This window comes from Verticillium nonalfalfae, assembly GCF_003724135.2.
Source record: "Verticillium nonalfalfae strain VnAa140/NRRL 66861 chromosome Unknown scaffold_34, whole genome shotgun sequence".
NCBI lineage: Eukaryota > Fungi > Ascomycota > Sordariomycetes > Glomerellales > Plectosphaerellaceae > Verticillium > Verticillium nonalfalfae.
The window spans coordinates 89710-104195 of record NW_021167259.1 but is presented as its reverse complement, the minus strand read 5'-3'; the positions used below and the strand labels follow the sequence as shown (position 1 = coordinate 104195).

Here is a 14486-nt window from a genome sequence, read left to right as displayed (position 1 = left end):
GCAGCAGCAGTTTCGACAGTGGTACGATCTTGTAACTCTTCTAGGCGATGGCAGGCAGCGGCCGCAGGCTCTCGAGACAGAGAAGGAGGAAAAAGCAAGTATGATGACCCGGCAGCCACACAATGACGATGTGGACGGATGACCTAGCTCATGACGATTTCGTGCCACCACTTGCCAATGAGCGGGAGACATGGCAATCCTGGCTCTCGCGCGCTCAGGCGTCGCTTGAGCCAAGGACAACCGGGCGAGGGAGGTGCGCGTGTGGCCAGCGATTAACGGTTGGTGATTGTAATGGTGGTCGTCGGAGACCTCGTAGCGTTCCGTGTGGGTGGTGTTCCAGCGCCTTCAGCCCGGAGCCGGTCGTATGCCCGAGCAACGAGACCTTGAGTTCAAGGCGAGCTGCGTACTGTAGGTCCCTCTGGCAGGGGAGAAAGGGATACCTCGAGGTACTGCCTGCTATAAGCAAGGGGTTCGATTGGGTGCTGCAGAGGATCCGAGTACCTGGAATGTGCGGCCAGCTGCCTTTGCCGGCTCGCTCGCCTGTTCGCCTGGCGTGTGCCATACTGATGCTGCTGGGCTGAATCATCCGCCCGAGCCCCGCCTCCTCCCCCTCTCTACAGTACACACCATCCAAGGCAGGTAGTATGGTGTCGACGGCGCCTGGTAGGTAGGAGGTACTTGTATCGAGGTGAAGCGCCTCTGCATCACGCCGGCTCACGGATTTCCTCGTTCAGGTAGGCACTCCCTACCAACTTGGGCTCTCGTTCTCCGCTTCGTGCGGACTTGGGCTGGCTTCTTAACCCCCCTAGTACTTAACTGGCTGGGTACTTTACCTGCCTGGTAGGGTTGGCATCACAGGTATACATCTGATCAAGTTTACCCCGACTTTCAAGGTCCTGGGTCCCATCGGCCAACTCCCGCCCGCCCGTGTTCATCTGCCCGTCATCCTGGACGGGAGCGCTACGTAGGACCCATGCCCCTTTGGACGCTGTCTCTGAGAAGCTTAAACCCTCCCTTTGCCGTTCTGGAGACCGGCCCTTCGCCGACCGGCAAGATGCAACAATGTGCGTCGTCTTGCGTCCTTTTGGTATGCTCGGCGCGTCCGCGGTTGAGACATTTCTGAGGCCAGCGCCCACTTCCGCTGTTCCGATGTGAGGCAAACGTACGTATGGCGAGGGAGACAGACCCGGAAATGCTCATCACTTTCCGTCTTGGGCACAATGGCGCTCTAATATGTCCACCGCCAACTGCAACCTGGTGGCCCTTTCGTTACGCTCCTGCGCCATGGTGATCACTGGAAGCGCGCTAGGCGAGCCTCATCACCATTCGAATGACGGGGATTTCAATAATCAGACCACCTGGTTTCACATCCACCCATGCAGCGTTTTTGCAACATGGTTGGAGACGGGCCGGGTGGTCACCTGCGTAGGGTGTCCTGATACCATATAACCCTCCACGGCCGAGCGACAGAACCGGTTCCGCCTCAACAAAGGCATTCATCCTCTCCAGTCACCCCCGCTATTTTGCACCATCCCATATGACCATGGATGGCATTGGTCCGGCCGCCGACAGATCCAAAAAAGATACAAAAGCAAGCAGTGACCGCGCGTGCATTATGTTAACCGACTCGGATCAGTGCCGAGCCAGCGCTGACCCAAGTAAGCTCAACGAGCCGTGGCGCCTGTGTTCCGCTGATGTCTCCCCACTGGCGGTCCTGCAAGCAACCGATGCTCTGTCTTGGCCATGCTCCTGATCGTCAGCAACCAAGAAGTAGCCGTCCCTCGCACTCCCTCTACCAGGCGGCCGGCTGCATCGCAGTGCGCCAGCGCGACGTTGGGACCGGACCTTGAGGGGCGACCGTCCGGATGGGTACGGTTCGTGCATTGCATCCGTGACTCTCTTGCACCTTCTCTCAAAAGGGAAACAAACATATCCGTGCATGAGCCCTGTCAAATAGAGCCAGACCCCCATGTCCGCCGGCCCGCGTCAGAGCAAGTTATTCGGGGCATCTACTCCGGACCACTGCCGGCTATTGTTCCTGGACATTGCCTGTAGTGCTTCAACCCATGATCTGGCCCTGAATACATAACGTCGAGTTCGAATTAACCGTTGAGGAATGTGTCAACAGAAGGTACGCGCCCACGCTCGCTGGCTTCGCATGGCAATGACCCGAAAAAAGAATTAAGCAACTGGCCTCGGTCGCAAGCAGCGGTGCTCATTGGCGATTCGAAGTACATAACCTGGGGAGTGGCAGCCTGCGTGTTGGCAGTGCAGCACGCACCCCATAGCCAGCGTCCGTCGTCCCGTGTTTGACTGGCAAACTTCCAACTACCGATTCGTCGTCTGGGTCTCGGAGGGTTGCGGCGGGGACAACGCAGCGCCTCTGACAGGTCATGGCATCGGCTCGGTGGGTGCCAACATGGCATTGTGTTCACCGCGCGGCAGGGCGTCGCCGCCTCGCGCCGCCCGTCGGCACGCACCGCGAGCCAACATGAGGCACGGCGGATGGGCGCCTTCGGAACGACAGGCACACAGTCAAATGCACGGGGGAAAGCAGCTAGGAAGAGGTAAAAGCAGCTGTTGACCAAAGTGTACCGAATCGGCCGTTATCGGCTGTCGAGTGCATGTTTTGGGCGGTTACATCATGCTTAGCTCATCATTGATGACCTATGGACGTCCTGTGAACCGCTGTGGCCCTGTACGTTGAGGTACCTAGTCCAGGACGAAAGGTAGGTTGATTGGCATGAGCACGACTTTCCCATCTCCCTTGCTGTACCTGATTCGCAGCATTTCCCGATTAAGGGACCTTTCTTTCTTTCAACCAGCAATACGAGAAGGAAAGACCATGATTTGACGAACAATTTGTACGAGTCAAGCCAGGCAATTTCCCTGAATAAGGCAAGGCGGTGTGACGAGAGGGCATATCGATTGGGGTTAGACTCCACCGCGACGTGGGGGCCTCACATGTTCTGGCGGCTGCCGTTCTATCACCGGTCAAAGCCTAGGCAAGAGTGTGCCAGGTACTAGCAGGCGCGGGCAGGCACGGGCAGGCAAAAGGTAGGTGAGGACCGACGTCGCTGCCCTTCTACTGGTTTCTGCCTTCCCCACGAGCGGGCTGGGCTCGACACCTGGTGGGGCGGATAGTCTAATTCTTCACGTCCATGCTCCATCGAGCTTGGGACGAGTTCCTGAGCTGAACGGTCCGAAGGGGGGAAACGCGTCGTCTCCAGCCTCCATCCAATTTGACCTCCCTTCATCAGCTTGATCTGGACACAGGTGAGCGCTCGTAATCAAAACACCTTGTATCATCCACGAGAACTTCTCATACCAGGCTTCGGCGTTGAATGATACCCCTGGTCTCGTGACTCTATTCCTTTTCTGGACTCACGATCGCTTCGTCTTCTTGATTCGGCCAACCCAAAGGAACAGACACCTGTCAAGCACGTACGTCCCCTACTCTGCGCTGCCCCGGACCCCTGGCAGCGAGTCAGCCTCTTCTTTCAGCCTCGTGCATCCGTGCTCACCGTCCATCCACAGTCGAACATTCAGAGGTCAACCTGCGGCCATCAAACATCGCGAGGAGTCATTTCCCGATCATGTCGACCATTGACATCACCAAGGACCTCGCCGCTCTCTTTAGCATCCAGGCCAAGGCGACCCCTGATGCAGTGGCGCTTGAGGATGAGGCCCGCACCTTGACCTATGCTGAGCTGGACCGTGAGACACAGACTCTCGCTGACCACCTCCGCCGCCAGCATGGCGTCGGTCGGGATTCGCTCGTCGGTGTGCTCATGAACAGGAGCGCAGACTACGTCGTCGCCTCGCTGGCTGCGCTTCGTGCCGGAGGTGCCTTCCTGGTGCTTGAGCTGGCCTATCCGTCGGGCCTGCTGCGCGACGTCATCGAGGACGCCAAGCCGTCCGTAGTCATCACACAAAACGCCCATGTCGGCTTCATCAAGGCTGATGTTCCCATCATCGTCATTGATGAGTCAAACGATCACCTGAAGAACGTTGCCGGTGCCGGCAGCGAAGATCAGCTGGCTCCTCTCCCAGCCGAGGACGATCTAGAACGCCTTGCCTTCGTATCATATTCCTCCGGTACTACTGGCCAGCCCAAGGGCATCGCGAACCCCCATAGGGCGGCGGTTCGCTCTTATGACCTGAGATTCAAGCTCAGCGACCTCGGCCCCGGCGACCGAGTGGCCTGTAATGTCTTTTTTGTTTGGGAGATGCTTCGCCCCCTGCTACGGGGCGCCACGGTCGTCGCCATTCCCGATGCTGCGAGCTACGACCCAACGGCACTCGTCGGCCTGTTGGCGTCACGTCGCATCACTGACACACTGATGACCCCGACCCTGCTGGCGACGGTTCTCTCACGTCACCCAGAGCTGGGAAAACGTCTGCCCGATCTGCGCTCTCTCTGGCTGAATGGCGAGGTTGTGACTACCGATCTCTGCCGTCGGGCTCTGGATGCCTTGCCTAAAACGAGGCTTCTCAATGTCTACAGCGCCAGTGAGACGCACGAAGTCGCGGCCGGCGACATTCGGACTTTCATTGATCTCGAGGCTCGCGTCTGCCCTGTTGGGCCGACCATGGACCCCAGCCACATCTACATCCTCGACGAAGCCGGCAACAGAGTGAAGAATAACGTCAGCGGAGAGCTCTACGTTGGCGGTGACCTCCTAGCAAGAGGCTACCTGAACCTGCCGGAGACGACGGCAAAGGCCTTCACCCCTGACCCCTTCGACAAGAGGGAGGGAGCGCGCATGTACAAGACGGGAGATCTTGCTCGCGTGCTTCCTTCAGGCCTGCTGGAGATCACGGGTCGCGCCGGCGGCATGATCAAGACGCGTGGATACACGGTGCAGCCTGGTGCGGTCGAGAACGCCATTGTCAAGCATCTCGCCGTGCGTGACTGCGCTGTCACGTCTCACGGCGATGGTCTTGAGAGGCAACTGGTTGCCTACATTGTTCCCGACAATCAAGAAAAGAGAGATCGTGCCGATATTGTCATTGACGAGTCCGGGTACAGCCCCGGAGCTCGCCGCACCCTCTCGGCGCATCTGGCTCTCTACATGATCCCCGCGCTCTGGGTCCAGCTCGATCAGCTCCCTACTCACGGCGTCTCGGGCAAGACGGATCTCAAGGCTCTGCCTCCACCACCAACCCCGAAAGTTGCCAGCAGCCCCAAGGAGGACCAAAACACCAAGATCAAGATGGAGACCATCATCAAGCTATGGGCGGCTTCTCTCAACATGCCTGCCAGCGCCATCTCCGAGGAGCTCGACTTTTTCGACATTGGCGGCCATTCTCTCATCCTCGCTGATCTCGCCAACCGCTTCACCAAGGAGTTTGGTTTCCCAGTCCCATTGGCTCCTCTCGCTGGCACGCCCACACTGCAAGGTCACCTCGATGCTATCCGCGATGCTCGTGATGGACACACGGCGGCTGTGCAAGGTGACCTGCCCGCTGTTCTGCGCGCGGACTGTATCCTGCCGGAAGACATCAAGTCCCACGGTCAGCCCATGCGCCAGCTCAATGATGCCGACACTGTCCTCCTCACAGGTGCTACGGGCTACTTAGGAGCATCCCTGCTCAAGGGCCTGATCGAGAACACCTCTGCCCACATTCTCTGTCTCGTGCGCTTCACTGAACCCTCTAGTGATTCTCGTCCCGCTGGCATGGCCAGAGTGCGAAAGAACCTCATTGACCTTGGCTTCTGGGACGATTCGATGCTCGACCGAATGGAGATTCTACCCGGCAACCTGTCCCGCAAGCGCCTCGGTCTGTCTACGGATGCTTTTACAGAACTTGCCTCTCGGGTGCAGGTCATTATCCACGCTGCTGCTACCGTCAACCTTGTGTACCCCTATGCTGCGCTGAGAAATGCCAATGTGGGAGGCACCAGGGAAATTTTGAGGTTGGCGTCCAAAAGCGGTGCCACCCTCCATCACGTTTCCACCAATGGCGTCTTGACCCCTTCTGTTGAGGGCTGGTCTGAGAACGCCATGGTGGACATTGACGATGTGCCCGATAAGCTCCTTGACGGCTATGGTCAGACTAAATGGGTGGCCGAGAAACTGGTGTACGAGGCTGCTCGTCGTGGTATGCCATGCAAGGTCTACCGCCCGGGTACCATCAGTGGTCATAGTGTCACGGGCTCCACCAACACGTACGACTTGCTGAATGCCTTGCTCGTCGAATCGCTGCATGTCGGCTGTGCGCCCAATGTAGAGGGCTGGTTTGCTGAAATGACTCCTGTGGACTTTGTCAGTGCGGCCATCATCACGCTCGCGAATCACACCGACTCCAAGCAACTGGTCTACCACCTTGGCGATCCCAACCCCGTGTCGGCTAGCGGCATCTTCCACAGCTTGACAGAGCTTGGTTACTCGACCTCGCGCCTGCCCTGGGACGACTGGGTATCCCTCTGGCACGAGAAGCGGGGCTCCGGCCGAGCAGGTGACATTCCTTTCACGGCCGAGATTCTGCGTGGTGGCATGCCCACCGCCGAGGCCCTGCAGTCAGTCACAGTGCTCAAGGACGATGCGACGCAGCCTATCCTGGCCAAGTACGGCCTCCAGCGCCCCAAGATTGACAGTACCCTTCTCGAGACGTACATGCGTCACTTCTACGCTCGAGGCTGGCTCTCTCGGCCACCTCGTCGCAAGCAGGCCAACGGAACCTCGGGCAAGATTAACAAGGGTCGCCTCGCTGGCAAGGTTGCCGTCGTCATGGGCGCATCATCCGGCATAGGCGCCGCAGTCGGTGCGGGCCTGGCCAAGGAGGGCGCACACGTTGTGCTCGCTGCTCGACGCATGGACGCACTCGAGGCAGTCAAGGCCAAGATCACCACCGCCGGTACAGGTGGTAAGGTTCTGATTCAAAAGGCAGACATTACCAGCAAGGCTGAGGTCGAGTCCCTCATGCAGAATGTCTCCAAGACACTCGGCCCTATCGACATACTCGTCAGCTGCGCTGGTGTCATGTACTTCACCATGATGGCCAACAACAAGACAGATGAGTGGGAGCGTACCGTTGACGTCAACTGCAAGGGTCTCCTGCACTGTTTGTCGTCTGTCGTTCCCGGTATGCTGAGCCGCGGTGCTGGTCACATTGTCGCCATCTCTTCGGATGCAGGTCGAAAGGTGTTCCCCGGTCTTGGTGTCTACTCGGCCAGCAAATTCTTCGTCGAAGCCACGCTGCAGAGTCTGCGACTTGAGACTGCGGGCACCGGACTTCGCGTCACGTCCATCCAGCCCGGTAACACAGCCACGGAGCTGCTGGGCATGTCGACTGACGCCGAGGCCATCAAGAAGTACGGCGAGCCAACGGGCGCCAAGGTTTTGGATGCGGAGGATGTTGCGTCGTCGATTGTTTTTGCCGTCTGTCAGCCTCCGCATGTGGCGGTCAATGAGGTGCTCATTGAGCCGAGGGATGAGCCCATCTGATCGATCTGGCTGCAGGAAGCTAAAGGGTATTCGCATAGTGGTCTCATAGAGTCATGCGGTCTTGTTGTACATTCGTCCTGGAGCAGCATAGATCAGCTTCGTTGCTGCTACAGTCATAATGAGATGGTATTGTACGTGTCAAGGTCTCGCATGGAGGGCTGTGGCCCCTCTTTTCCTTATGGCACGGAGCATTCCTTTCCTTGTGTTGCACAGCATGTGTCAAAAGGTGGAATCATCCCACATGTGATGTACAGCTAGTTGTTGGCCAACCGGAGGCTGCCGAGTGACTGAACCCGGAGATTTTCTGTTGTTGAGGATCCAGTTCCCGGGTAACAACTGACAGAAAATACTGACAGAAAATGACAAATGACAGAAAATGACAAATGACAGAAAATGACAAGTACCGTGATTTCTTGACCAACAAGTAGAGGGAATGGTCTTTGTCTCGCCCATCCAGCAGGCTGCAGCCCATACTGCACGTAGGTAGTCAGCATCTGGTAAGCATAAGGAGCCAAGGTAACGGAGGCTACAACGTCGCCACACAACTGTTGGTTCTGCGTGACACCCTACCTGCCTGCATGTGTGGAGTGCCCGCCACCGCTGCTGCATGCTGCCTATCGTGCGCCCGTCCAGCATTTTGAGGCTACGTTTCCTGAGCTGAAGGTCCGGTTCAGACCTTCCGGTCATGAGAAAGGGGGAAGCAGCAGCCGAGCAAAGGATGCGTAGCATCGGCGTGAGGGGGGAGTGACCCAAAGTCGAGACCCGGTCTGAACATTTGAGCGGCGCTTCGGTTTTCAAGGCTGGGTCGCCGAACCACGAGAGACGGAAACTTGGTGCTATAGCCTTCAACAATCCGCTGGCTTTGCCATACTTGGGAGGGCTGGGGCTCGTTGGGACCCGACTTGGGGGTGTTTCTGGCTCCATGCTGCATGAAAAGTCTTGGCTCGGAGGGTGATCGGCTTGTCCGGTGGTCTGTCTTTCCAGTGACCGGGTTTGGTTGGACTGAGGATGACGGCGTGTCTCAGCTTTGATAGTGTCGGTCTTTTGTGACGACGAGTGGGATGCATATGTCTATTGACTGATGTTTGGTTGCAATCGCTCGACGTGGACGACGTTGCATGGCGCTTCTGGGAAGGATCGCTCCCATCCGTCAGAGCATTGATCGCGGTCCAAAATTCCTCTTGGCGAGATCGTCTCTCTTTTCTCTTTTCATTTGGCATTTTCCCTTGACCTGAGTGCTTAGCGAGAATGGTTACGCCGAGAGGCGTACAGTCATGTGATGATGGCTTTGCGCCACGGCAAAATCCTGGATTTTACCCCATTCCCATGTTGTCACCTTTGTTGCCCCACTGGGTATTTTGATTGTGGCCGACAGGATACCAACAGTGTGATGATAAAATGTCAAGGTAAACCTCACAAGGCCTGGACCATGAGTTTCTCCGGCTTGGCTTTTAGGCCTCTCCAGCGGGAACTCAACGTGCCCTGGGCTTCAAGGTACTGGCTGTCGTTGTCGTCCACATCACCCCAGGCCTCCAGTCGCATCTGAAGCATAAGAGGCGTGGCAGACTAGCGCTCGGTAGTTCTCGTGTACTCTCGGTGTCATCAACCCCATGGGTGAACAAGTAGCTACGATGCGTTACTGGCATGGAGTGCCGATGGTGCCCTGATAACAACTTGCACCATTAGGACCGTTCGTATCTTGAGAATCGTTAGAGTCATATGCAAACCATGTGTATTCCTATGTTCCTTTCTTCAGGTCAAATAACTTTGGCTGTCTACTACTGTAGGTCTAAACTCAGTGGCCAGGTAAGTATGCCACTACGTAACCTTTCAATGCAAGATTTCTCACTATACACTATAACACAGACCCTTAACCTTTCAAGGCGACAGATTGAAAGTTTCCAAGCACAACGATCCAAAAAAACCTTCAGCTCCATTCTAGTTCAGTCATATACGGGAGCGTAGGTAACCATCAAAACTCTGCCATTTATAACAGAAATGAATAACACCAGGTAGTAGTGAAAAGCCTTGCATACTGGCTTTTCTGTTTACGTCGAAAGAGCCTCGAGTAGTAAATCTACAATGTGTGGTAATTGTCAAAAGTCAGACGCTGGGAGACTATGACGGCAAGCCAACGGTAATGTGGTTCAGAGTGGTTGGATGAACAGAATGAAGAGGCCTTCAACTAGCGATATTCGCACCCAATCGTCAGGTACGAATGGGAACAAATTTTGCATCTGGACATCTGGAGCTGGAAGAGCTCTTCGAGCTTTGTCGATTCAATGATCGAGAACTGCGGAGAACACTGACTCGAAACCTACCAGAGAAGGTCCGGCAAGACACGGACACTGTATATTATGGGGCAGGGTATATAAGGAGTCTCGGCCAATCTTGTAGACGGCCGAGGCCCTTATATAGACGTGATCCCACTCGACACCAACCAGGGGAACTGTTGCGCCAGTTCTGGAAACGACCAGTCTTGCGTTGGCCCCTTCTCCAAAACATTTGACCACCTGTCAGACAACAACATCAAGGACGCCATGGGACTACCAACCCGGCGTACACATAGACGGAAACTCAGGGCTGGATACGAACACAGACGGACGGACTAGGAACATGGCACGGCAGAGAGACACCGATGATGCGAGCGCAGACAAAATGCCTTAGACACTGAAGCGCACTTTTCGAGAAGCGAGACAGTGTAGACGTGTACGCAATGATTGAGGAGACGAAAGGATTTTTAGTCTTACGTTCATTCCACCTGATGATGGTGCCGTGAAGGAGTTATTGGAGCTGGTTAATCTAGACTGCCGTTGGATCGAGGGACCATCCACCCTCGTAACACTGGTATTCAGGCTCGCCAAGGTCACGATAGCAGGGCTGCCATGAGGAGGCAACAATTCAACCTCGGCAGGGCATCTTTTCACATGAAACCACGTCGAGAGGCCCTAATCAAGCATTAAGCATGGCCACCTTGGCCTGATGTGCTGCACCAAAACGCATGCTGTACAAGAGCAGACATTCTTGGAGCTGGGAACGGTCAACATGTTTGAGGTAGTGTGGATGATAAGGTCCAGGACCTATTCATTTTTGTACCCCGGAGGGCTGATATCTTTGTACTGGGGCGTACAACACATTGTGATGCGATGCTTCGTCGCCGCTATACCCCTGTCCAGGCCGTCGCTCGTGCCCTGCAGCCAGGGGCATCCCTCGTGCCGAGGCTCTATTCTTCCACCCATCTATATTCTTCTGCCGTGCTTCCTTCCAATCCTTGGCGCTCTCCCAGCGCCATGCTCGCGGAAAATCAAGCAATAATAATAATGATTAGAATGATCGGGAAAGTGGCCCTTGTAGATAATTTGGCTCGTCGAACCCAAGTATGTTTGTAAAAATGGGGCTGAAGAAGAGGAATTAAGGAAAGTGTAAGGGTATCAAAGCGCTTGCTGTTTGTGGAAAAAAAGAAAAAAAAAAAGACGACGTGAGATCATGCCACCCGAGAAACCCAAATACGCCATGCTACCCATCCGAAGAGGACAGACATGCTTTACAGCAAGTTGTGTATCAGACCCAGTGATAGGGCAACAACGCCGACAGCCCAGGGTGGCAGGAAAACACCTGCTAAGCTGCCCGTCACCGCCTCCGGGAGAGTCTCGTTGACAAACTCAGGGCCACACACAGTATTGATCTGGCGTGCAGCACTCTGGTACGTCAAGGAGATGAGTTTCCGGCGATCGGCGGCCTGGGCGTGGAAAATCGCCATCGTCTCAGACAAGCACCAGCTGCACTCGGGCGTGGCACTTCCGGGAAATGTCAGGTTGAATGGCAGGTGGTATGGGTAGATATTTGAAGCGTCACTGAATGTGGTGGCGGTAGCGTAGCAGTACATGGCGTCGTCTTTGCTCTGTAGGCATGTCGCTTTGTAGACCGTTTCGTAGGTCGTGAGGCCCAGGTAGGCATCGCGAACAACGGCGTGTCCCTTTTTGTAATCGGGCCCACAGTTTTCGTCTTTGACGAGCTGCTCGGCCAAGGAGCCAAGATGTGTCTTGCAAAAGTCAAAGTCGACTTCACAGCCGGCGTCAAGGACGCGGACAATTTTGACAAGACTCTTGCTCGCCTCGAAGAATCCATTAGAGCTCTACAACCAGGTTAGTGCTGAGGGACGAGGGGTTGGCGCAGAGAATGGTCTTACCAAAAGCAGCATAGAGATGGGATAACATTTCTTGAAGTCGGAATTAGAAAGGAGAGCATTAATGAAATTTGGACAGGCAGCGTTGTCAGTGTTGGTGAATGTAGAGGCCATGCTGCTGTCGAATGGTGACGGGAGCGCGGCGGGCACTTCTGTGCTGGAGCTTGGTGGAGTTATGGAGAGACGGGCAGTACTAGCAGCAGTGGTCCTCTCGGACACCGTTGTGGTTGCTGGCGTTGCTCGTCGTATTGTTGTTGTGCTTTCGTCGTCGTCTTCTTGCCGTTTCCTCAAGTCCGCATCTCCTGATGCCATGGCAGACCTGTAGGGCGCTCCCAAACCCTGCTGACCAGGTGCAAGTGCTGGCAGCGTATCCTCGGACGGAACGACGGCGCCCAACGCAGTTGATGCCACGCAAAGCGTCACAAGCAGGAAGCGCGACGCCCACGACATGCTCGAAGCGGGAGGACTACGTGATGCCGAGGAGGGTGGTGTTGATGAGAACATGGCTAGTGATGGAATGCTTAGACGATGTGTGGTGGAAACACCAAAAGCATATCATCCATTAAGGGGGGAAGAGTCAGGTCCCAGGCCTGTTGCCTCGGAGGGGTTGAGTGACTCCGTGACCTTCTTGGACCGACCCCACCAAGATCGTCGGTGGTTCTTGTTGAAGTTGGTTGATCGGCTTGCAGGAGACGTTGGTGGATTGACAGCCCCCGAGAGGCGTGGCGACTCTGCATGCGTGCTCTTGTGACCAGAAGGAACCCTTTCGCTGACCTCTCTCATTCAAGAAGAAGTCGGTCGTGAGGCGCGTTGTCGACCAGAAATCAATGGCAAGTCGGTTTTGACGAGCTCGCGGGTGGATGACCAGGTGGCGTCGGTGGAGGAATGTCGATCGAGTCCCAAGAGGGTTGGCGAGTGAGACAGGATCGAGAGAGCCGAACCGAGCCAGACCAACAAGCGAGTGAGTTGGTGACTGGTACTCGGGTTGCGTCGTTCCAGTCGGTAGAGCGAACTGCGAGATGTTCGCTCTTCGTCTTAGCCTCCGAATTGGACTGTCGGCGTTGCAGAGGCCTGGGAGCAGCTGTATTCGGTAGACAAAGGCAAGTGAAGAAACCTCTGAGGCTCTTTTGACGTGGGAAGGGAACAGGTGGCCGGGGGGCACAACTTGGTTATGAAGAGAGGATGGTGGTCTCTGCGGCAGCGACGGGGGGCAGCAATATTGGCTTGGCCAAAGCGAGCAGGCGGGTGAACAGGCGCAGTCGGCGGCGTGGTAGCATCCAGGATGGTGGGCAATGGGGACCAGGGGCCCTGCTTGGGTGTGAGCGTCGTGCCGTGAAGGGGTCAGGAAAAGTGCTTGGACATGGTAGAGCCGGACGAGGCCTGGCTTGAGGTGGGGCCAACTCTACACGGTGGATTCTACAGACTCGTTGCGAACTAGGGATCCCTGCCAGGTACCAGGGGTACCCAGGCGCGAGCGATTTGACAAGCCACGCGGTGGCACGCGATTCCGGCGTGGTGTTGGCGAAAGGGGTCCAGAGCCGACATGTGCTAGCAGGTTTTGGGGGCTTGATTCCGGTCGATCGAACACTGAGCATGGAACATTGGACGTGGCAGCATTTGGTGAAGGCGAGGGGGTGGCTCGTGAGCCTCCTTTCGATGAAGTATTGTGCAAGAAATTCCAAGCGGTCTCCAAAGGCTTTTTTGACCGGCCACTGTATGCTGGTAGGGGCTGAAGGTACACAAGGCACACAACGCAAGGCCTGAATGTCTGCCGAATTGGGGTGGCGGCTGCATGGAGGCGCCCAGTTGGGCAGTTGGTTTGCACAAGCGCAAAGGCAGTCAGCAAGTCATCCAGCTGGTGATTGATTGCTCATGCAGACGGATGCGCCTTTGGGGCCACTGGTGGTGGTACGTAAGTGGTCGAGTACGCGGGGCGAAAGCAAAGGCTAAGGAACCAATATTGGGAGGGTCTAGACCAGCGACAGGAGGGCAGCGGACCGGGATAGGTCGACTTGGGCTTGACCAGTAGTCTGGGTATCGACGGGAGATGGTCCAGATGACGTCCCGCATTAGGGTGATCCAGTTGGATCTGCTGGTTCATGCTGGCGGATGTGGCTCTTGATTCGCGCAGAGAATCAGATTGGCTCGTGGCTTTGCCGGTACAGTACAATGCAGCAGAGAATTGATTCTGTTCATGGTAGGTGGTTTGGACCACTGGTGGTCTGATGATTCGCCCGTAGAATTCGCCATTGTTCATTACATATCTCTAGCATGCCTGCACTGCATGTGAACAAGAGGCGGAAAGCTTGCCTGGCTGCCTGGCATTGAGCGAGCGGAGGACGTGCGCCGGGCGATGGCTCGCTAGGTCCTGGTCCTGGTAGCATTGGGGTGGTCGATCAGGTTGCCCTGAAGCCAGCCGGCCGGACAAGTGGGTATGACCATGGATGACCCTTCAGGTGAGCGTTGTGAAGAGTGTGCTGGTGCTGGCGATGGTGCACCCAGGCAAGAAGCAGTAGTCAGGCGAAGTCAGGTAGTGTCGGTGGACCTCATCGGGGACATCGTATTCTCTTCTGGCAGCTTGGAACGAACTCCTGAGCTTGGGACGAGGAAACAGGGACGTGCCACTACCCGGGGGAGAGCAAGGGGGGTAGGGAGGCTCACGGCCGTTGTGCCTGTTTCTTCGTGTTTGTTCGTGCTCAATGCTCACATCCCCGTCGCCGTGCGTTCCGACCGTGCCTGGTACCGCGACAATGATCCGAAGATGGATGCCATGACCATGACGGCGAAAGAGAAAAAGGCGAAGCGAGGCCTCGATGGGACGATGAACGAGGATAGTGTGCCTGATCCGG

General features: G+C 56.1%; 2 protein-coding genes across 2 annotated transcripts; one reads left to right on the top strand and one right to left on the bottom strand.

Moving 5' to 3' along the window:
- Nucleotides 1-3596: 3596 nt before the first annotated feature.
- D7B24_005493 (putative NRPS-like protein biosynthetic cluster) lies at nucleotides 3597-7451 on the top strand (the record flags this gene model as incomplete). The annotated part of the gene is made up of 1 exon (XM_028639644.1): nucleotides 3597-7451. One exon carries the CDS (start codon nucleotides 3597-3599, stop codon nucleotides 7449-7451), a length of 3855 nt encoding a protein of 1284 aa, XP_028496009.1.
- Nucleotides 7452-10995: 3544 nt separating this feature from the next.
- On the bottom strand, nucleotides 10996-12141 carry D7B24_005492 (uncharacterized protein; the record flags this gene model as incomplete). Its single annotated transcript, XM_028639643.1, has 2 exons — nucleotides 10996-11586; nucleotides 11641-12141. 2 exons carry the CDS (start codon nucleotides 12139-12141, stop codon nucleotides 10996-10998), a joined length of 1092 nt encoding a protein of 363 aa, XP_028496008.1.
- Between the last annotated feature and the right edge of the window lie 2345 nt (nucleotides 12142-14486).